General features: G+C 36.0%; 1 protein-coding gene across 9 annotated transcripts in view; it reads left to right on the top strand.

Moving 5' to 3' along the window:
• Positions 1 to 23341, top strand: part of ZNF570 (zinc finger protein 570) — a 37980-nt gene extending 14639 nt beyond the window's left edge. For all 9 annotated transcript variants that reach the window (XM_082708935.1, XM_082708930.1, XM_082708931.1 and 6 more), the window contains exons 3-5: positions 1894 to 2020; positions 2344 to 2439; positions 20256 to 23341. In XM_082708935.1, coding sequence (XP_082565061.1) covers positions 1894 to 2020; positions 2344 to 2439; positions 20256 to 21613 — 1581 coding nt within the window. In that variant the 3' untranslated portion in view covers positions 21614 to 23341. The remainder of the gene's footprint in view (positions 1 to 1893; positions 2021 to 2343; positions 2440 to 20255) is intronic.
• The last annotated feature ends 255 nt before the right edge of the window (positions 23342 to 23596 follow it).

The raw sequence follows: 23596 nt of genomic DNA, 5'->3' as shown, positions 1-23596 counted from the left end.
ATTAAAAAAAAAGAATCATTGAAAAGTGTATGTCATATATTAAAAAATAGTTATACATTTATTATATATATTTATATAAGGTAAGGAAAACATTTTTGGAAGCATATATGGCATATGAACCAAACTCTTAACAGGAACAATATATGAGGGATGTTATTGCAATATATGAGGTATGTTATTGGTAGGGCAGAGATGAAGAAATTCACAAACTATTTCACATTATAAATAAGAAAAGGTTACTGAGTGTTGTAAAACACGTTTTAAAAAATAACTTTGAAAAAAATAAAGAATTTTTTAAAGATTTTATTTATTTATTTGAGAGAGAGAGACAGTGATAGCGAGAGAGCACAAGCAGGGAAGAGAGGGCGAAGCAGGCTCCCTGCTGAGCAAGGCTCAATCCCAGGACCTGGGATCCCAGGATCCCATCATGACCTGAGCTGAAGGGAGATGCTTAACTGACTGAGCCACCCAGGCACCTCTGTAAAACACTTTAATAATTTATATTCTGTAGAGACAGTTTAACTATGACAAAATTGTATGAAATGCCCAATAAATGTTTTCTTGCCTTGACAGATTCACCTCTTCTAAAAATTATATACACACACAAACACATGTTAGCTTTCATCAGCAGGCAGTCACATTATAGCAAACTAATATCCAGCTGAATCACAGCATAGCTCCAAATTTTAAGCACTTTGCCCATTTTAAGAACACCCATTTCTTTTTTTTTAAGATTTTATTTATTTATTTGACAGAGAGAGAGAGATCACAAGTAGACAGAGCAGCAGGCAGTGGGGGTTGTGGGGGAAGCAGGCTCCCTGCTGAGCAGAGAGCCCGACGCGGGGCTTAATCCCAGGACCCTGAGATCATGACCTGAGCCGAAGGCAGAGGCTTAACCCACTGAGCCACCCAGGCACCCCCACCCATTTCTTTATACAAAATTTTAAGTACTCTGGGTTAAAGTATTTGAATTTTAATAGAATCGATGATCTGCTGTCCTTGGTCTAGCACAATTTTCAGAGATATAGCAAGAACTTTCTGGTCTCCCTCTCTCTCTCTCTCTCTTTTTAAAAATTTATTTATTTATTTGAGAGAGAAAGAGAGCATGCGCAAGGGGAGAGGCAGAAGGAGAGAGACTACAAGCTGAGCACAGAGCCTGACAACGAAACTCGATCTCAGGACCCTGAGATCATGACCTGATCAGAAACCAATAGTGGGATGCTTAATTCACTGTGCCACCCAGGTACCCCAGCACTTCCTGGTCTCATTTTTGATCCTTTCATAGTTTCTTGAACTCTTCAAACCAATCATTCATTAATTCAGTTTATTCAGCAAATATTTGAAGGCCTCATGTGTGCCAAATACTGTCCTATAACTAGGGCTATAACAGTGAGTAAAGCAAAAATGCATTCTGCCCTCATGGACTTCACATTTTTTTTAAGACTTTATTTATTAGACAGACAGAGAACACAAGTGGGCAGAGAGGCAGGCACAGAGAGAGGGGGAAGCAAGCTCCCTGCTGAGCAAAGAGCCCTATTCAGGGCTTGATCCCAGGACCCTGAGATTATGACCTGAGCCAAAGGCAGGGGCTTAACCACTTAGCCACCCAGGTGCCCCTGGACTTGATATTTTAGTGGAGGTTGGGAGCACACAATAACAAAATAATTAAGTGCCATGGCAAACAACAAAGGAGGGTTAGGGAAATACAGAACAGGAGTAAGAGCTTGCTATTTTAATACAGAATGATCTGAGAAGTCCAAAAGGCCCGAGGGGGAACGTGTTTGACTATTTTGATTTGAGGATGTAATATCAGGGAAAGCACAGTATACCTAGGGCAAAACAAGTAAGGTGTATATGGTAAGAGATGAAGTTATTTCACTTATTTCATTTCAGGAGTTGGTAACCTTCAGAGATGTGGCTGTAGATTTCTCCCAAGAGGAGTGGGACTGTCTAAATTCTTCTCAGAGGCATCTGTATAGTAATGTGATGTTGGAGAACTACCGGATCTTGGTGTCCCTAGGTAAGGATATCTTATCCTTGTAAAATTGAGCTTCTGCTCATAAGGGCCTCTTTGCTACCATTATTGTGAATCTTTGGGTGGCATCCTCAGTGCTTGGCTGAAGTCGCTGTGCCAAAGTAATGGTTTAATATTTGTAAAGTTGCCAGTAGATGGGTCTGTTATTAATCTATGTTGGAAGCTTCAGCTTTCCTGTAATTTTAATACACATCCTTTATATATTTTTCTCTGGCTTACTGTAAACTCCCTCTTCCCTGTTGATCAGATTGGTTATAAATTATGGGATATCCTCTGCATGACCAGATTGTTTCTTTTCATACATGCAGGACTTTGCTTTTCTAAGCCAAATGTGATATTATTGTTGGAACAAGGGAAAGAGCCCTGGATGGTGAAGAGAGAGCTGGCAAAAGGCTTGTGCTCAGGTGAGTGAAGAGGAAATAGGCAGGCAAAAACCTCTGGAGATGATGGCTCAGCCTGACTTAGAGGTATCACCTCTTCATTCTTTGTTGGCATGTTCTCTGATGTTCTAGGTCTTACTAGAAACTTGGGCCTTTTAATGTTCTCTCCCATTTATTCTTCATGGTCCCTCCTTTAATAATTTGCTCCCTCCTTTCTAAAAACTCATTTATCTATTCTGAGTCCCATTCCTTCCCAGTTTCATAAGTCTCTTCCAGTCTTTTAATCTTTTCCTAATCTGATAAACTTTTTGAGCTGTACAGACAGCTGTAACTAAAGGGCTAGATTCAAGTCTTGATTCTTACGTGCAATACAATTTTAGGCAAGTTACTTAACCTCTCTACTTTTATTTTGTTATCTGTAAAATGGGATATACTTCTTTTTTAAAATTTTTTTTCAGTGGGCGCCTGGGTGGCTCAGTGGGTTAAGCCACTGCCTTCGGCTCAGGTCATGATCTCAGGGTCCTGGGATCGAGTTCCGCATCGGGCTCTCTGCTCAGCAGGGAGCCTGCTTCCTCCTCTCTCTTTCTGCCTGCCTCTCTGCCTACTTGTGATCTCTCTCTGTCAAATAAATAAATAAAATCTTAAAAAAAAAAAATTTCTTTTCAGTGCTCCAGAAGTCATTGTTTATGCATCACATCCAGTGCTCCACACAATACATGCCCTCCATAATGTCCACCACCAGGCTCACCCAGCCTTCCATCCCCTCCCCTCCAAAACCTTTTGTTTCGCAGATTCCACAGTCTCTCATGGTTTGTCTCCCCCTCCAATTTCCCCCAACTTACTTCTCCTCTTCATCTCCCCATGTCCTCCATGTTATTCCTTATGCTCCAAAAATAAGCGAAACCATATGATAATTGACTTTCCCTGCTTGACTTATTTCACTCAGCATAATCTCTTCCAGTCCCGTCCATGTTGATACAAAAGTTGGGTATTCATCCTTTCTGATGGAGGCATAATACTCCATAGTGTATATGGACCATGTCTTCTTTATCCATTTGTCCATTCAAAGGATCTTGGTTCTTTCCACGGTTTGGCAACTGTGGCCATTGCCACAATGAACAATGGGATACAGATGGCCCTTCTTTTCACTACATCTGTATCTTTGGGGTAAATACCCAGTAGTGCAATTGCAGGGTCATAGGGTAGCTCTATATTTAATTTCTTAAGGAATCTCCACAGTTTTCCAAAGTGGCTGTACCAACTTGCATTCCCACCAACAGTGTAAGAGGTTTCCCCTTTCTCCACATCCTCTCCAACACATGTTGTTTACTATCTTGTTAATTTTTGCCATTCAGACTGGTGTAAGGTGGTATCTCAATGTGGTTTTGCTTTGAATCTCCCTCATGGCTGGTGGTGATGAACATTTTTTCATGTGTCTATTAGCCAATGTGTATGTCGTCTTTGGAGATATACTTTTAAAGTGCTTAAACAGTTCCCTTTTCATATTGTGAACTCAAAGGCTGTTAGTTGTTGTTGTTGTAGTAGTAGTGTAGTAGTGTCTCTCCAAATGCCTTGTTTTTCTTTTAATGGTAAGTTCATTCATTCTTTCATTCCTTTCATCAACATTTATTGAATTTTTGAAGATTACATGCAAGATGCTAGAGCACTATGTATTTGTAGAAGTTATCAAACAATTGATGGGCCAGTAGCAGATACAATATTAAACTATAAATGGCATATGTGAGAAGAAAGCTCACACAAGGAAGCTCAGAGAAAGAGGTGAGAGGCCAAAGAGTCTGGGTAACTGAGAAGATTATGGTCTCTATATAACACAGATGAGACGCTAGAAAACATTTGAGAGAGAATAAATTAAGAGTTTAGGTTTGTGGCATAGGAAGGAGTTTTAGTTAGACATAGGAAGCATTAGGTAAAACAGAAGACTAAAGTTAAAAGGAAAATGAGTATTACTGTAAATATCTCTGTCAGTATCACTCAACTCACCCCCCCCAGTACTCCTCCCTAGTCTTTTATGTTCTTGTTCAATTTTTTAAAAACAATATTTGATATGAAACTGTAGTGTCAAGGAATATATGATTAAATTTTGTTAATTATTATTACTAAATAAATCATACATACATGATTGTATATTAGCATATGTATATGGTTTAAATAGTAATAGAACAAAACCCATGTACCTACTTCTTAGCTTAAGAAATAGAAAATTATTGGGGTGCCTAGCTGGCTCAGTTGGTAGAGCATGCCCCATGTTGGGTATAGAGATTACTTTAAAAAAAGGAAATAAGAAATTGTCAATGCCATTATAGGCCTTTGAGGGCTCCCTAATGATAAACCGTTACCCACCCATGGCCCATCCCTACCCCTGACCAGAGAAACCATTATTCTACAATTTTGCTTATCTTTTCTTGACTTTTCTTAATAGTTGTGCCATTACCCTTAAACAAAATAGGATATTTGTGTATTTTTAACTTTTTACATCTGAAAAGATGTGGGGCATATAATTCTGACTTTTTTTTTTTTCAACTCAAAATTATATTCCTGAGGGGGGTCTGGGTGGCTCAGTCAGTTAAGCATCTGACTCTTGATTTTGGCTCAGGTCATGATCTCAGGATTGTGAGAGTGAGCTCTGAGTCGGGCTCCCTGCTCAGTGGAGAGTCTGCTTCTCTCTCGCTCTCTGCCCCTCCCCTCACTTTTAGTTTTCTCAATTGTTTGCTGTGCTGGATTTTATTTATTTTTTTTTTCAGAAGGTTTTTATTTTGTTGTAGTCTCAGGAATTTATTTTTCCTTTTATTTCCCATTCATGAGAGGACCTATCTAGAAAAAAGTTGCTCAGCCTTTGTCAGAGAAATTACTGTCTGTGCTCTCCTGTAGGAATTTTATGGCATCAGACTTCACATTATAGGTTTTTAATCTATTTTGAGGTGTTTTTTTTTTTTTTTTTTTTGGTGTGTGTATGCCATAAAAAAGTGATCTAGTTTCATTCTTTTACATATTGCTGTCTAGTTTTCCTAACAACATTTGAAGAGACTCCCTTTTTCCCATTGGATGGTCTTTCCTGCTTTGTCAGAAATTGACCATATAATTGTGGTTTCATTTCTGGATTTTCTACTCTGTTCTTTTGATCTATGTGTTTGTTTTTGTGCTGATACCATATTGTTGGGTTTTTTTTTTTTAAGATTTTGTTTTTAAGTAATCTCTACACCCAACGTGGTGCTCAAATTTTTACAATACTCAGATCAAGAGTGGCATGCTCTACCGACTGAGCCAGCCACGTGCTCCTGGTATCATACTCTTTTGATTATGACAGCTTTGTGTATTACTCAAGTCTGGAATTGTGATGCCTCCAGCTTTGCTTTGCTTTTTCTAGGTTGCTTTGACTTTTTGAGCTCTTTTATGGTTCCTTACACATTTTAGGATTATTTTCTCTACTGTGAAAAATGCTGTTGGCATTTTTATAGGGATTGCATTAAATGTATAGATTGCTTTGGTCAATATAGACATTTTAACAGTATTTTGTTCTTCCCATCCATGAGCATGAGATATTTTCTTTGTGTTATCTTCAGTTTCATTCATCAGTATTTATAGTTTTCAGAACCCAGGTCTTTTACCTTTTTGGTTAGGTTTATTTATAGGTGTCTTACTACTTTTGATGCAATTGTAAATATGATTGTTTTCTTAATTTCTCTTTCTGCTATTTCATTTTTTTAAAAGATTTTACTTATTTATTTGACAGAGATCACAAGCAGGGCAGGCAGAGAGACAGGCAGAGAGAGAGGAGGAAGCAGGCTCCCTGCTGATCAGAGAGCCCTATGCGGGGCTCGATCCTAGGACCCTGGGATCATGACCTGAGCCGGAGGCAGAGGCTTTAACCCACTGAGCCACCTAGGTACCCCTCTGCTATTTCATTTTTGGTGTATGGAAATGCAACAGATTTCTGTACATTTGGTATCCTGCAGCATTTATAGTCACTACTGAATTCATTTATCAGTTTTAGCAATTTTTTGGTGGAGTCTTTTGGATTTTTCTATTATATATAGTATCAGGTCATCTAATAGTGAAGACATTCTTTTCGATTTGGATGCTTTTTATTTCATGTAGTTTTGTGTGATGATAGGCATTCTTGCTCACTTTTGGTCTTAATGAGAGTGCTTTCATATTTTGTTATTAATAACTCTGATATTTAGAGGTTTTGGGGGTCTTTTTGCTTCTGTTTGCTAGAGTTTCATTATAGAAAGCTTTTGAAAGGCATCTGGGTGGCTCAGTTGGTTGGGCGTCTGCCTTTGACTCAGGTCATGGTCCCAGGGTTCTGAGATTGAGCCCCACATTGGACTCTGCTCAGTGGGAAGCCTGCTTCTCCCTCTCCCTTTGCCTGGAGCTCCCCCTGCTTGTGCTATCTCCGTCAAATAAATAAATAAAATCTTCAAAAAAAAAAAAAAAGAAAGAAAGCTTTTATGTTTTAACAAATGTTTTTCCAGCTCTGTAGATGATTAGATGGTTTTTAGTTTTTCATCTGTTAACATGGTGAATTACATATTACATTTTTAATGTTGAACTAACTATATAGACCTGAAACAAACCCATTTATCTCTTTTTCATTCATGGCTACTTGCTGTTTGCCAATATATTTTTTAGGTTTTTTGCATCTACAGTAATCAGTGAGTAATGTTGAAGTTCAATTTTTCCTTCATGTACTCTTCTTGTCAGATTTTGGAATCAAGATATTAGTCTCTTAACATTTATTGGTGGGTATTCCTCTTTTTTTGTCCTTAGAATAATTTGTGTAAAATCAAAATTCTTTGTTTTTTGAATGGTAGAACTTTGTTCATCTTGACCTGTGATTTTTCTTATGAAAAGAATTTAAACAACTAATTCAATTTGTTACAAGATCCTGTTTCTCTTATAATCATGGAGTTGTAGTATTTTTCTAAGAATTTTTATGTCTTATGTAAATATTCAAATTTATTATATAAAGTTATCCATTATCTTCTCTTATCTAAAGTTGGCATTGTTTGTAATTATAACCTATTTTTTTCTTCCAAAAAAAATCAAAATTTTTCATGGATTTCTCTTTTCTTTTTTTTTTTTTTTTGTATTTTCAGACACTTTTCACTTTACTGATCCTCTCTAGTTTATCTTTTTAAAAATTTCATGGGGGTGCCTGGATGGCTCACGTCATGATCCCAGAGTCCTGGGATCGAGCCCCACATCAGGCTCTCTATTCACAGCCTGCTTCTCCAAATAAATTTCATTTATTTATCTTCTTTATTATTTAATTCTTCCCTTGTTTATGCTAAACTTTTTTAACTTCTAAACTTTCTAAACTTCTTCCTTTGTTTATTCTAAACTTTTTTAATTCTTTTTTTTTAAAGATTTTATTTATTTATTTGACAGAGCTAGATCACAAGTAGGCAGAGAGACAGGCAGAGAGAGAGAGAGGGAAGCAGGCTCCCTACTTAGCAGAGAGTCCAATGCAGGTCTCGATCCCAGGACCCTGAGATCATGACCTGAGCCGAAGGCAGCGGCTTAACCCACTGAGCCACCCAGGTGCCCCTCTAAACTTTTTTTAAAAAAGATTTTATTTATTTATTCGACAGAGAGAGAGAGATCACAAGTAGGCAGAGAGGCAGGCAGAGAGAGAGGGAGAAGCAGGCTCCCTGCTGAGCCGAGAGCTCGATGTGGGGCTTGATCCCATGACCCTGGGATCATGACCCAAGCCAAAGGCAGTGGTTTTAACCCACTGAGCCACCCAGGCGCCCCAATCTTTTTTTAACTTTTAAAGTTAGATAATTCATTGTTTTTGAGGATCTCTCTTTTCTATTTTAAGCACTTAAGACTTATGAACAGAGGCACCTGACTGGCTCACTCAGTGGAGCATGTGACTCTTGATTTTGGGATTGTGAGTTCAAGCCCCATACTAGGTATAGTGATTACTTAGAAATAAAAATTTTTAAGACCATATTAGGAATATATTCCACATATATGATATGTTGATATCATGGTATGTTGATAGGTTGTGTTTTTGTTATCATGTATATCTAAGCATTTTCTAATTTCCATTGATTTTTTTGCAGACCCATGAATTACTTGGGATTTTTAGGTTCCAAATTCAAGTTTTTGCTTCTTTAACTGCACTGTAGTTAGAGAATATGGTCTATTTACTTCAAATTCTTTAAAATTTATTTTATGTCTTAGTGGTTAATTTTGATAAATAGTTGGTATGTCCTAGGAAATAATATCTGTTTCTGGTTGTGCAATATATAGCATTTGATATATGTCCTTTGAATTAGCTCATTAATTTTGCTGATCAAATCTTCTGTATCATTGATTTTTTTAAAAATCTCTGAGAAGTCAATTATAGGAAGACTTGTCCAAAAACTCTAATGGTGAATACATAATTATTTGGGTAATTCTGACAACTGGTTTTTTATATTTTAAAAGTATTTTATTAGGTCATATGTTTTTGAAATTGTTTTATTTCTCTGGTAAATTCCTCCATATATTATTGTTACCCTCTTTAAATCTAGTGATGATTTTCCCCTTAACTATATTGCTTGATATTAGTGTAGCTATACTAGCCTTCTTTTGTTAATACTTCCTTGGTATAGTTTTTCTATTCCTCTACTCCCTTACTTTCTGTGTTTCTCTTATAAAGAGTATTTATAGCTAAAGAGTTTTTTAGTCTACTCTGATAATCTGTATCTTTTAACTAAATGATGATAATTACATATTTTGGTATTATTGGTAGAATTGGACTAATTTACACCATCTTATTTTCTTTTATAAATTCTTTTCCTATATTTTGTTTCTTGACTTTTACTCCATCTGCTACTTTGAAAGATAAACAGTCTATTTCTATTCTTCTATTGGTTAGCTTAAAAAATTTAACATTTATGGGACATCTGGCTAGTTCAGTCAGTAAAACATATGACTCTTGATCTTAGGGTTGTAAGTTTGAGCCCCAGTTTGGCTGTAGAGATTACTTGAAAATAAAATCTTTATTTTTATTTTTATTTTTTGAAAATAAAATCTTAAAAAAAAAGTTAACATTAATAATCACCTTAACAAAGTCTAAAATTAATCCTTACCTTTATTTTCCTTCCTTAAAAATATAAGAACTTTAGAATGATTTAATTTCACTTATCCTCATTTCAGTTTTTTTAATCCCATAAATCATTTTATTTTATGAAGTTACAAATTTAGACCATTATTTTGTTCAGTTAGTGTTGTTTAGATTTACCCATGTTTCATTTTCTTCTTTCATCATTCCTTTCTATATCCCAGAACTTTTTCCTGTGTCAACTCCTTTATCAATAAATATACTATTTATACAGTCTATTTTGTTATTATTAATTTATTCATTTGTTTGGTGTACTTATTTTGCTTTCATGCATATAAGAATATATATATGTACTCATAAATTGACAGCCATTATTTTTATCAGCACCTTAGAGATACCACTCCATACTTTTCTGGCTTCTATTGTTGGTATTAAGATGTCAGTTTTCATTAATATTTTCTTCCTTGCTTCTTTTAAAAACTACCTTCTCTTTGCCCTTGTTATTCTGTATTTTCACCATGACATATCTAAATTAAATAACATTTTAATTGCTCTACTTGGGATTATGGTTCTGATATCTGAGCATTCAGGTCTTAATAGGTCCTAGGTAATGATCAGTGGTTATTTTTTCACATATTATCACTTCCCTATTCTCTATATTTTCTTTTCCTAAGACTCCAGTTAGATGTGGCTAAGACCTTCTTTCTCATTAGGGTTAAACTGAGGGTGTTAGCTTCAGTTGCCCCTTACTTACTTAAAAGTACCTTCTGGAGTCTTTTTGACTTCTGGAAGTTTACCTTAATGTCTTGCCAGCTTTGCAACACATCTAAAAAGATATTTTCTGTATTTTACATAACATCTTATGTTTTTTAGTTGTTTTAACCAGACAGGTTTGTCATACTAACCAGCCTGCTCTATTGCTGGACAGGAATCCTGACACTGTTAAAAGGACTGGCAACTCATTACCATGTTGCGGTCTCTAATTTTTTTTTTTTAAGATTTTATTTATTTATTTGACAGGCAGAGATCACAAGTGGGCAGAGAGGCAGGCAGAGAGAGGGGGAAGCAGGCTCCCTGCAGAGCAGAGAGTCTGATGCGGGGCTCGATTCCAGGACCCTGGGATTATGACCTGAGCTGAAGGCAGAAGCTTTAACCCACTGAGCCACCCAGGCACCCCGCGGTCTCTAATTTTATACCCATATACACTCCATGTGAATGAGAAAAGGGTGCATCTATACCTTTTGATAACATGGTAGATTAAATATAATGTATTTTCTTAATTTACATTTCTTTGAATACATGAGATTGATATTGTTACATGCATTTATTACCCAGTTAAAAGTGTGTCTTCACATCATTTGTCTATTTTTAATGAATTATTAATACATTTTGCATATTTATAAGGGTTCTACCTTATTATGGATTTTTTTCATTTGTTTTATATTAAAAACATTAATTTTTATAGTAAGCTACTGTAATAAAATTTACTCTTAACTATTTTTAAAGTATATTGTCCATATTGTTTTGCTACAATCACCAGAATCTTTCCATAGAACTCTTTTCATCTTGTAAGACTGAAACTCTATATGCATTAAACAGTTAAGTCTCCATTCTCCCCTTCCCTAGTCCCTGGCAACCACCATTCCACCTTCTTTCTTTGAATTTCAATAATCTAGGTACTTGATATAAGTGAACAGCAATTGTCTTTTTGTGACTGGCTTATTTTACATGGGTTAATGTCTTCAAAGTTGAATCACATTGCAGCATGTCTCACAATTTCCAGCTTTTCATTTATTTTTTTTAAAGATTATTTATTTATTTGACAGACAGAGACCTCAAGTAGGCAGAGAGGCAGGCAGAGAGAGAGGATGAAGCAAACTCCCTGCTGAGCAGAGAGCCCGATGCGGGGCTCCATCCCAGGATCCTGGGATCATGACCTGAGCTGAAGGCAGAGGCTTTAACCCATTGAACCACCCAGGTGCCCCAATTTCCTCCTTTTCAAAAGTGGAATAACATTTGACTGTGTGTGTATATATATATATATATATATATATGGTTGCTTCCATCTTTTGGGTATTGTAAATAATGCTCCTGTGAACATAGGAGCACAACCGCCTATTTTAAGACCTTGCTTCCAATTCTTTTGGGTATATACTTAGAAGAGGAATGGCTGGATCTTATTTTTAATTTTTGAGGAAATGCCATACTGTTTTCCATGGAGGCTCTCCCATTTTACATTCTCACCAACAGTTCCAACATTTTCACTACCACCTATAATTTACTTTTTCTTTCTTTCTTTCTTTTTTAATCATAGCCATCCTAATCAGTATGAAGTAGCATCTTGTGGTTTTGATTTGCATTCCCCTAATGATAATGATGTTGAACATCTTTTCATACTTGTTGGCCATTTGTATATCTTCTTTGGAAAAATGTCTGTTCAAGTCCTTTGTCTATTTTTTAGTTGTGTTCTTGTCCAGTTGCAGTTCTTTATATATTCTGGATATATATGCATTTTCAGATGCATGATTTGCAGATGTTTTTCTCCCATTCTGTGGGTTGCCTTTTTACTTTGTTGATTATAACCTTTAATAAATAAAAGATTTTAATTTTCGTGAAATTCAGTTTTACTTTTCCTTTGGTGCTTATGCTTTATGATATCATAACCAAGAAATCATTGCTAAATTCAATGTCATGAGTATTTTTGAGTATTTTTCCCTATGTTGGCAACTAAAAGTATTTTAGTTTTAGGTTTTACATTTAGGTCTCTGATCCATTTGAGGTAAACTTTTGTATATGATGTAAAGTAAGAGCCCAGCTCTTTTGTTTGCATAAGGATACCCAATTTTCTCGGCACCGTTTGTTGAAAAGCCTGTCCTTTCCCACTGAATGGTCTTTGCACCCTTAGCATCTGTATGTCTTCTTTGGGAAAAAATGTCTATACATGTCTTTTGCCCATTTCTGAATTGGATTATTTGTTTTGGGGGGTTTGAGTGTGATAAGTTCTTTATAGAATTTTGAATATTAACTCTATCAGATACTTCATTTGTAAATATCATTTCCCATTCAGTAGGTTGCCTTTTAGTTTTGTTGATTGTTTCCTTTGATGTGCAGAAACTTACTCTGATGAAGTCCCAATAGTGTTTGTTTTTGTTTTTGTTTCCCTTGCCTCAAGAGACATCTAGCAAGAAGTTGCTATGGCTGATGTCAAAGAGGTTACTGTCCATGTTCTTTAGGATTTTAATGGCTTCCTATCTCATATTTAGGTCTTTCTTCCATTTTGGACTTATTTTTGTGGGTATAATGTAAGAAAGTGCTCCAGTTTTCATAACACCATTTCTTGAAGAGACTGTCTTTTTTCCATTGGATATTCTTTCCGGCTCTGTCATAGATTAATTGATCGTATAGTAGTGGGTTCATTTCTGGATTTTTTATTCTGTTCTGTTGATCTGTATGTCTATTTTTGGGCCAGTACCATACTGTCTTGTTCACTATGCTTTGTAATATAACTCAAAGTCCAGAATTGTGATGCCTCCAGTTTTGCTTTGCTTTTTCAAGTTTGCTTTGTCTATTCAGGCCCTTTTGTGTTTCTATACAAATTATAGGCTTGTTTGTTCTAGTTCTGTGAAAAATATTGTTGGTATTTTTATAGGGATTGCATTAAACCTATAGATTGCTTTGGGTAGTGTAGATATTTTAACAATATTTGTTATTCCAATCCATGAGCATGGAACATCTTTCCATTTCTTTGTAGCATATTCAATTTCTTTCTTCAGTGTTTTATAGTTTTCAGAGTTCAGGCCTTTCACCTCTTTAGATAGGTTTATTCCTAGGTATCTTATGGCTTTTGGTATAATTATAAAAGGGATTGAGTCGTTGATTTATATTTCTGTTGTTTGTTATTGATGTATGGAAATGCAACAAATTTCTTTCCTTTTTTTTTTTTTCCTTCCAAGATTTTATTTAAATCCAAGTTAGTTAACATATAGTGTAGTACTACTTTCAGGAATAGAATTCAGTGATTCATCACTTACATATAACACCCAATGCTCATCACAGCAACTGTCCTCATTAATGCCCGTCACCCATTTAGCCCATCTTCTCCACCCATCTCTCCTCCAGCATGCTAAGTTTGTTCTCTGTAGTTAACAGTCTCCTGAAGTGCCTGGATGGCTCAGTTGATTATCTAACTCTTGATCTCGGCTCAAGAGGACTTAAGGGCTCTGCACTCAGTGTGGAGTCTACTTAAGTTTTTCTCTCCTTTCCCTCTATCCCTCCCACTAGTGCTCTCTCTCTCTCTCCAATAAATAAATAAATCTTTTTGAAAAAATAACAGTGGTGACAGTGGACATCACTCTCTTGTTCTTGACTGTACTGGAAGAGCACTCAGTTTTTCCCTATTGATGTTGATAATTGCTGGGTCTTTCATATACGTTGGCACCCTTATCAAAAGTCATTTGACTATATATGTGAGGGTTTATTGTTGGGCTTTCTATTTTCTATTCCATTAGTCTGTATGTCTGTCCTTATGCCAGTAATACACTGTTTTGATTACTGGAGCTCTGTAGAAATTTCTGAAATCAGGAATTGTGGGACTTAGTTCTTGCTTTTCCAGATTTGGTCTGGAAATTTGATCTTCCTTTTCAAGATTACTTTCACTATTTGGGGTCCATTGAGATTCCATATGAATTTTAGGATCAATTGTTTCTTATATCTGAAAAAGAAATCTTTGGGATTTAACAGGAATTGTACTGAATCTGTAGATAGCTTTAGGTAGTATATACTTCTTAGAATATTAATGTTCTAATTCATGAATTCAGGATATCTCCATTTATTTACAGCTTATTTGATTTCTTTCTGCAATGTTTTGCAGTTTTCATTATATAAGTCTCACCTCTTTGATTAATTCCTATTTTACTCTATTATAAATAGAGTTGTTTTAATTTCATTTTCAGATTGTTCATTGTTCATGTATAGAAATGCAACTAATTGGGATGTGTTGACTTTGTATCTTGCTATTTTGCTGAATTTGTTTATTAGTTCAAATGGATGGTGGGGGCAAGTGGAGTCTTTAGTGTTTCTACATAGAAGAGCATGTCATCTACAAACACATAATTTTACTTCTAACTTTATAATATGGATTTTTAAATTTTATTTTTCTTGACTAATTGCTCTGGCTAGAACATCCAGTACTGTCCTGACTAGAAGTGGTGAAGGTAGGCATTTTTGCCTTTTTCCTGGAAATCTTGGAGGAAAGCTTTCAGTCTTTACCATTAAATATGATTTTAGCTATAGGCTTTTCATATATAGTTTGTATTATGTTGAAGTAGTTTCTTTCTATTGCCAGTTTGTTGAGTGTTTTTTATCATGAAAGGGTTATGGATTTTGTCAAATGCTTTTTCTGCACCAATTGAAATAATCATTTTTCCTTCTGTTAATGTGTTACATTAATTTTTGCTGAACCATCCTTGTAGTCCAGCATTAAATTCCACTTGGTTATGGTGTATAATCCTTATAATATGCTGTTGAATTCAATTTGCTAGTATTTGTTGATGATTTTTACATCAGTGCTCAAAAGAGATACTGGTTTCTAGTTTTCTCATAGTATCTTATAGTCTTGCTTTGGTATCAGAGTAATGCTGGCCTCATAGAATGAGTTTGGAATTCATCACTCCTCTTCATTTCTTTGGAAGAGTTTGAGGAGGATTTGCATGAATGTTTTAAATGTGTGATAGAATTCACCAAAGACACTATCTGGTCCTAGGCCTTTTCTTGTTAGAAGGTTTTGGATTACTGATACAGTCAACTTACTAGTTATGTGTCTGTTCAGATTTTCTATTTCTTTATGATTCAGTCTTGGTAGGGTGTATGTTTCTTATAATTTGTCCATTTTATCCAGTTTACTCCATTTGTTGGCATGCAGTTGTTCATAGTACTCTTATAATCCTTTTTATTTTTCTATGATTGGTAATAATGTGGCACTTTTCATTTCTGATTTTAGTTATTCAAATCTTCTTTTTTCTTAGACAACCCAAATAAAAGTTTGTCAGTTTTGCCTGCCTTTTTGAATAACTATCTCTTGGTTTTGCTGGTTCTATTATTTTTCTGTTTATTTTGCTTATCTCTGCTTAGTCTTTCCTAGCTTTGGATTTAGTTTGCTCTTTTTCTAGTTGGTTAAGATGCAAAGTTAGGTTGTTGATTTTGGCTCCTTCTTCTTTAATGTAAGCATTAATAGCTATATATTTCCCTTTTAGCACAGCTTTTGATGCATCCCATAATTTTTGGTATGTTATATTTTTATTTCCATGTGTTTCAAGATAACTTGTGATATCTTCTTTGGTTGGATAAGTGTTTAACTTCTACATATTTGTGGATTTTTCCAGTTTTCATTTTGCTCTTGATTCCTAGTTTAATTTCATTATGATTGAGAAAGACAATTTGTATGATTTCAATCTTTTTTTATTAATGCATCTTTTATGGACAACACATAGTCTATCCTAAATACATGTTTACTTTTTTGATGTGCTTTATGATTTAAAAAAAATTTTAAAGATTTTTTATTTATTTGAAAGAGAGAAAAACCACAAGTAGGCAGGCAGAAAGAGAGGGGGAAGCAGGCTCCCCTCTGAGCAGAGAGCCCAGTGTGAGGCTCGATCCCAAGACCCTGAGATCATGACCTGAGCCCAAGGTAGAGGCTTAGCCCACTGAGCCATCCAGGCACCCCTGGATTCTTAAAAAGGTCAGTTTTCCAAACTGCAAAATCTGAGAGAACAGTCTGCACAAGACCGTGCTTATTTCAGACACCAGCTGCAAGTTTGGATCTTCAGGGCTGCCCTCATTTCTGACGAGCTGGCTATAGATAAGGAGGTACCCACAGACACCCTCACATTTGATAATTCACAACAGTGGTTCACAGAGGTCAGGGAAGAACTATATTATGATTACAGTTTATTTTAATAAAAGATACAAAGAACCAGCCAAAAGTAGAGACACCAAGGGCAAGGTCTCCGAGACCTGCAAACATGAAGGGGCCCTCCCGACATTTCAGTGTTTAAAAGAACAAGCTCTCTAGAGAGCATCATTGTACAGGGTTATTTGTTTTTGTGTGTTTCAGTTTCTTTATGTAGGCATGATTGAGTGAGTCATTGCTGAGTCCTCAATGTGATACAATCTCCAGCCTCCTTCCCTTCCCAAAAGTCAAACTGATATCATGGTGGCTCAAAGCATCAATAATTTAGTTACATGGTTGGTCTTTCTGGCATGGCCAGCCTCCATACTAAATCATCACATTAGCAAAAATTATATAGGGGTATGTTGTGAGTCATAAACTATAGTTATAAACTATCAGGTGTGGTCCAAGGGGCTCACTATGAATAACAGTGACACTCCTTCCAGGAATATAGAGGCTTTAGATGGACCACAAAGTTCTGCCAAATACTTTATTAAACAATTTTTTTAAAAAATTCACAATGCAGGGATGCCTGGGTGGCTCAGTTGGTTGGACGACTGCCTTTGGCTCAGGTCATGATCCCAGAGTCCCAGGATCGAATCCCACATCGGGCTCCCAGCTCCATGGGGAGTCTGCTTCTCCTTCTGACCTTCTCTATGCTCATGCTCTCTCTCACTGTCTCTCTCTCTCAAATAAATAAATAAAATCTTTAAAAAAAATTCACAATGCAATTGATTATGAGTGAAAGTAATATATTGATTTAGAATTAATGGCTTTACGTTGTTCTTCACATAGAAAAGCAAAGTATGCATCTTCTCCCTTTATGCAGATTTATGGTGGGGGGGCATTGGGTCCCTTATTAGAATTGTAAAGCTTCTGCCTTTTTCTTGTAAAGTTTATTTTTAGGCTATTTTCCCTCTTCATTTTTGTTGTCAATGTTACAGTTTTCTTCTGAGGTTAATTATTTTCTATTTTCCCTTATTGCTTTCTAAAATTGATTCTAAAATTGCAAAATGATACATTCTTATTTGAAACAGTAAGTATAAATACTGCAGTAATCTCCCTTCTACATAGATTCTACATTCTATTAGGCACCTTTTATTTATGTAATGACTCATTTCTGGTGTTTTACAAGTCAAAACATGCACATAATTCTTTTTAATGATTATTATCATTAGCTGTTGTTATTATTTTTGTGACATTTCTTGACTAATATTCCAGGTTTTAATTTTTTTAAAAAGATTTTATTTATTTGAGATAGAGCACAAGCAGGGAGGAGGGTCAGAGGGACAAGGATAAGCAGACTCCCTGTTGAGCAGGGATCTCGAAGCAGGATTAGATTCCAGGACCCTGAGATCATGACCTTAGCCAAAGGCAAGTTGCTCAACTGACTGAGCCACCCAGGTCTCCCAATTTTATTCTTTTTTAGTATTTTATTCTTTTTCAGTATAAACACAGGGAGCAGGGAGCCTGACTCAGGGCTCAGTCCCAGCACCCTGGGATCATGACCTGAGCCCAAGGCAGATACTTAACTGACTGAGCCACCCAGGTGCCCCTTAACATTTTTTTTAACACTTACTCCTTCTTAATCTCTTTTACTTTGTTCTGTTTTCTCAGGTATCTTAATGTTGGAGTGCTTTAGGGTTGTTCATTACTTGCTCCTTTCTCTTCTGTTTATCCACACTCATTCTCTTGGTAATGTATTCTCTTTAACTACCATGTATATGTTGGCAGGTGCTTGGGTGGTTCAGTCAGTTAAACATTTGTCTTCAGCTCAGGTCATGATCTCAGAGTCCTGGGATCAAGTCCTGGGTTGAAGCCCCTCTGCCTGCTGCTCTTCCTGCTTGTGCTCTCTCTCTCTGACAAATAAATAAATAAAATATTTAGGGTGCCTGGATGGCTCAGTGGGTTAAGCGTTTGCCTTTGGCTCACGTCGTGGTCTCAGAGTCCTGGGATCAAGCCCTGCATCGGGCTCCCTGCTCAGCAGGGTATTATAAAATACTTTTATAAATAAATAAATAAATAAAATCTTTAAGAAACACACGCATACAAACTACCATGTATATGTTGGCAATTCCTAGTTTAAAATTCCAGACCTCTATCTTAAACTCAGTCTTATGGGTCCATCTGCCTTCTCAGCATTTCCATTTCATTCTCTAAAAAAATACCTTAAAAGTTTATTATATTCAAAATTGAACTCCAGATCTTCCATATCACTCTACCTGAACCTGCTGTGCCCATGGCCTTCCCCTTCACTGTTGTTGGTTAATCCATCCTGCCATTGCTCAGACCATAGATTTGGAAGGCTTGCTTGTCTCATTTTTCTGTTATGGTTCATATCCAATCTGTCAGGATATCCTCTTGGCATTTCCTACAAAATATACCTAGAATCTGACCATCTCACTATACCTCCATTGATAGCTCCTTGGTCTGGTTACTCATCTCTTCACCTGGATTACTAAAATCTTAGGTCCCCTTGCTTCTTCCCTATTTTCCACCTTTCAGTATTTTTATTAAACTGTAAATAGATATCACTCCTTTACTCCACAAACACTTCAGTAGTTCTCTATCCCTCTCAAGGTAAGAGCCAAATTCCTTAGAAAGCATATGAAGCTTAAATAATCTTTTATCTCCTGACTTCATCTCCTACTACACCTCTCCAGTAACACTGGCCTACTTGCTATTTCTCAAACATAGAAAACATGCTTCTACTTTTAGGCTGTTTCCTTTTCTCAGAATGCTTTCTCCATACATCTAAGTGATTAACTTCTTTGCTTGCTTCAAATCTTTGCTTATATGTTAACTTACTAATTATTTTTACCTCTTGCTTCACCAGCATTCCTAATCTCTTTTATCCTGCTTTTCATTTTCTGTGGCATGTAGTACTTCCTAATATATAATTAAATTTACTCATTTAGCATTTATTTCCTATCCCTCCTAAGAATATAAGGTCCAAGGGGTGCCTGGGTGGCTCAGTCCTTAAGCATCTGCCTTTGGCTCTGGTCATGATCCCAGGGTCCTGGGATTGAGCCCCGCATTGGGTTCCCTGCTCAGTAGGAAGCCTACTTCTCCCTGTCCCACTCACCCTGCGTGTGTTCCCTCTTGCTGTCTCTCTCTTTCTCTGTGTCAAATAAATAAGTAAAATCTTAAAAAATTCAGAAGATTATATGGCACAAGTTTCAGTGAATATTCTTGAAAGAAGCAACTATAAGAATGGAAGTTATTTTAGTGCCTGTGTTAATCATACATGCATAAAATTATAACCAAGTCCCTCCACTTCTTTTTTTTTTAAGATTTTATTTATTTATTTGACAGACAGATATCACAAGTAGGCAGAGAGGCAGGCAGAGAGAGAGGAGGAAGCAGGTTCCCTACTGAGCAGAGAGACCGATGCAGGGCTTGATCCCAGGATGCTGCGATCATGACCTGAGCCGAAGGCAGAGGCTTTAACCCAGTGAGCCACCCAGGCACCACTAGTCCCTCCACTTCTAAAATTTCTTAGATTTACCTTACTGATTTCCTTATAATTCTAATCATTCCTCCTCAAGTTTCTGTGTGACCTGTTTTGTTTCTTGCAAACATTAGAACTATAAAAGCCAATTTTCTTGTGGCTTTATTAAATTTGCATACTTCACTGTATGAATGTACTTTCATAAATGTTTCTTCTAGTACATGATAGAGGAGACATTTTCTTTTTTTTTTTTAGTATATGTACTTATGAACATATACTAACTGTATATATGTCTATATATGTAACATATACTTCAACTGTACTGTTGAAGCAAGCACAAGACGTTTTCTTTAATTATTATTTTTCAGGCTGGGAATCTATGTGTGACACTGAAGAATTAACTTCAAAGCAGAACATTTATGAAGCACAGTCATCACAGAAGATAATAGAAAAACTCACAAGCTATGGCTTTGAGTATTCTAGTTTGAGAGAAGAATGGAAATGTGAGGGCAATTTTGAGAAACAATCAGTTAATCAGAAGGCATGTTTCAAGGAAGAGACAATCACTCATGAAGAAGCCCTTATTAATAAAAGAGCACAAGAATATAACAAATCTTGGGGAGGTTTCCATCTGAACACACTGCTTCATACACAACAGATAATCACCAAAGAGGAAAAAGTACATAAGCATGATACACATAAGAAAAACTTTAAAAAAAATTTAATGGCCATTAAGCCCAAGAGTATCTATACAGAGAAGAAACTCTTGAAATGTAATGACTGTGAAAAAGTCTTTAGCCAGAGCTCATCTCTTACTCTTCATCAAAGAATTCATACTGGAGAGAAACCATATAAATGTGTAGAATGTGGAAAAGCCTTTAGCCAGAGATCAAATCTTGTTCAACATCAGAGGATTCATACTGGAGAGAAACCCTATGAATGTAAGGAATGTAGGAAAGCCTTCAGTCAGAATGCACACCTTGTTCAACATCTGAGAGTTCATACTGGAGAAAAACCTTATGAATGCAAGGTGTGTAGGAAAGCCTTTAGCCAGTTTGCTTACCTTGCTCAACATCAGAGAGTTCATACTGGAGAGAAACCTTATGAATGTATTGAATGTGGGAAAGCATTTAGCAATAGATCATCCATTGCTCAACACCAGAGAGTTCATACTGGTGAGAAACCATACGAATGTAATGTCTGTGGAAAAGCATTTAGCCTTCGTGCATACCTTACTGTACATCAGAGAATACATACTGGAGAGAGACCTTATGAATGTAAGGAATGTGGGAAGGCTTTCAGCCAGAATTCACATCTTGCTCAACATCAGAGAATTCATACTGGAGAAAAACCTTATAAATGTCAAGAATGTAGGAAAGCATTCAGCCAGATTGCCTACCTTGCCCAACATCAAAGAGTTCATACTGGAGAGAAACCCTATGAATGTATTAAATGTGGAAAGGCTTTTAGCAATGACTCATCCCTTACTCAACATCAGAGAGTTCATACTGGAGAGAAGCCTTATGAATGTAATGTTTGTGGAAAGGCTTTTAGTTACTGTGGATCCCTCGCCCAACATCAGAGAATTCATACTGGAGAGAGACCTTATGAATGTAAGGAATGCAAGAAAACTTTCAGGCAGCATGCACACCTTGCTCATCATCAGAGAATCCATCTTGGGGAATCACTCTCACCACCCAATCCAGTCAATCACCAAGTCCTCTAGACATTCTCATAATTATTTCCAGAATTTATACTCTTTTCTCTATGTCTAATGTTGCCATAGTCTACAGTTCATCTCACCTGGATCACCATGCTGTAGCTTTCTAACATGTCTTCCTGTATCAACTTTTGGTCCCTTTAAATTCATTTCCCACCATACCCAAACTGATTTTTTTGAGTGTAAGAATACATCACTGCCTCCAATTAAAACTTTTTTGGGGCTTACTGTTGTTCTTAAGCTAATATCTACAGTCTTAAAATTGTCTATGAGGCATTTCATATCTGGTTCTAAACCTTTCAGCCTTATTTTGTTCCAGTCTCCTTCTCTGAGCACTAGGCACTTCCCAGGACTAAGAGCTTAGATTCTGGAAAATCATAGCTCTACCACTACTGTGGCATTATGTGACTTTGAGAATTTGTTTGACCTATGTAAACCTCAGGGTTTTCTTTAATTCTTAAAATAGGGATAATAAAGGATACTGTATTGTAGAAATGTGATTATTAAATGAAATAGTGTCTGTCATAGATTGATGCATATTAAGTAATAAATTTGCATGTAAAGTGCTTCACATAGCACAACAGCAGATTTTCAATAAGTCATGATAGCTTACATGTAGTGAGTGCCTGCTATGCACCAGGCACTGTTCTACATACTCAACATATATAAACTCACTCGTCACAGCTAGAATAAGATTCCTCAGTGGATAAAGTAGAACATTCCTGGGAAGCAGCAGGTCAGAATTGAGAAAACCCAAGCATTTGAGAAACATAAGTCGGAGTCTTCATACTCTAGATAAGTAATCAATATAGACAAAAGTAGTAGACCTACACCTACAACCAGTTTTAGGAAGTTTCTAAAGATAATTGGATAAACCAATCAATATAAAGAAAATGGGGATTCACACAGAATACAGAACTCACATTTAGATCAAGGAAAGAAAAACACTATCACGATTAACTCCAAAAAACGATAAATATAGAAAATTCATACTATTCCATAAAAAGACACCAGGCTCAGGCAATTGTATTGGGTGAATCTAGGTAAATTTAAGGTTTTAAATTGTTCCATACCACAGAAAAAGTACAAATTTTGTAAAATTTTTAACCAGTGGTTGTAAAATTGAAACCGAAAAGGGAATTGAGGGAAAAAAGTTGCAAATATATATAGGCTTTTACATATTTGAAATATATATGTTTCCACTCATTCAGTGAATATTGAGTAGCTACTGTTTGCTGGACACTGTTTTAGATATGAGGAGACAGTAGTGATCAATACTAAGACTATGTCCTCATGGAGTTTAAAGTTATTTAAAGGCTCAAATTGAATTGAAATTGTTCATTTTTAAAAAATTGTTCTTTTTTTTAAAAAGGATACATGTTAAAATAATATTAATGAAATGGAACTGGAGAGTATTTTGTATGAGATGGTACCACTTATATAAAGTTTGAAAATATGCAAATTGATGCTATGTGTATATGGCTAAATACCATATAGATTTAGTGTTACAACATTCATGGAAATAATAAATCCAATACAGGAGTGACATATGGAAGGGGAAAAATGAGATTGAGAAAAGGATGCAAAGGGAGATATATTTTAATCATTTACTTCTTTAAAAAATAAGCAACTGTGGCCAATTCTTATAAATTGATAAAACTGGTTGTTGGTTTATAGGTAGGTTCTTATTCTCTGTATCTTTCATAATAAAAAAATAAAGAACATTTAAATATTTGTTCTTGTCAAGTTATTTCCTTGCTATACTTCAGTCATGACACTGGTGTTCCCATCTATATTCACCATTCTCTTCAGAGAGAAGCTGACACATAATTGATCATACAGTCTCTTCATTCTTTTAATGTAGCACATTATATTGATTTTTTTAAGTAGGTACCATACCCAGCATGGAGCCCAATGCGGGGCTTGAACTCACGACCATGAGATCAAGACATGAGCTGAGATCAAGAGTTAGATGCTTAACCAATTGAG

This window comes from Mustela nivalis (genome assembly GCF_964662115.1).
Source record: "Mustela nivalis genome assembly, chromosome: 18".
In the NCBI taxonomy this organism is placed as follows: domain Eukaryota; kingdom Metazoa; phylum Chordata; class Mammalia; order Carnivora; family Mustelidae; genus Mustela; species Mustela nivalis.
The sequence above is the reverse complement of the archived record's forward strand: the minus strand, read 5'-3'. Positions and strand labels throughout refer to the sequence as shown.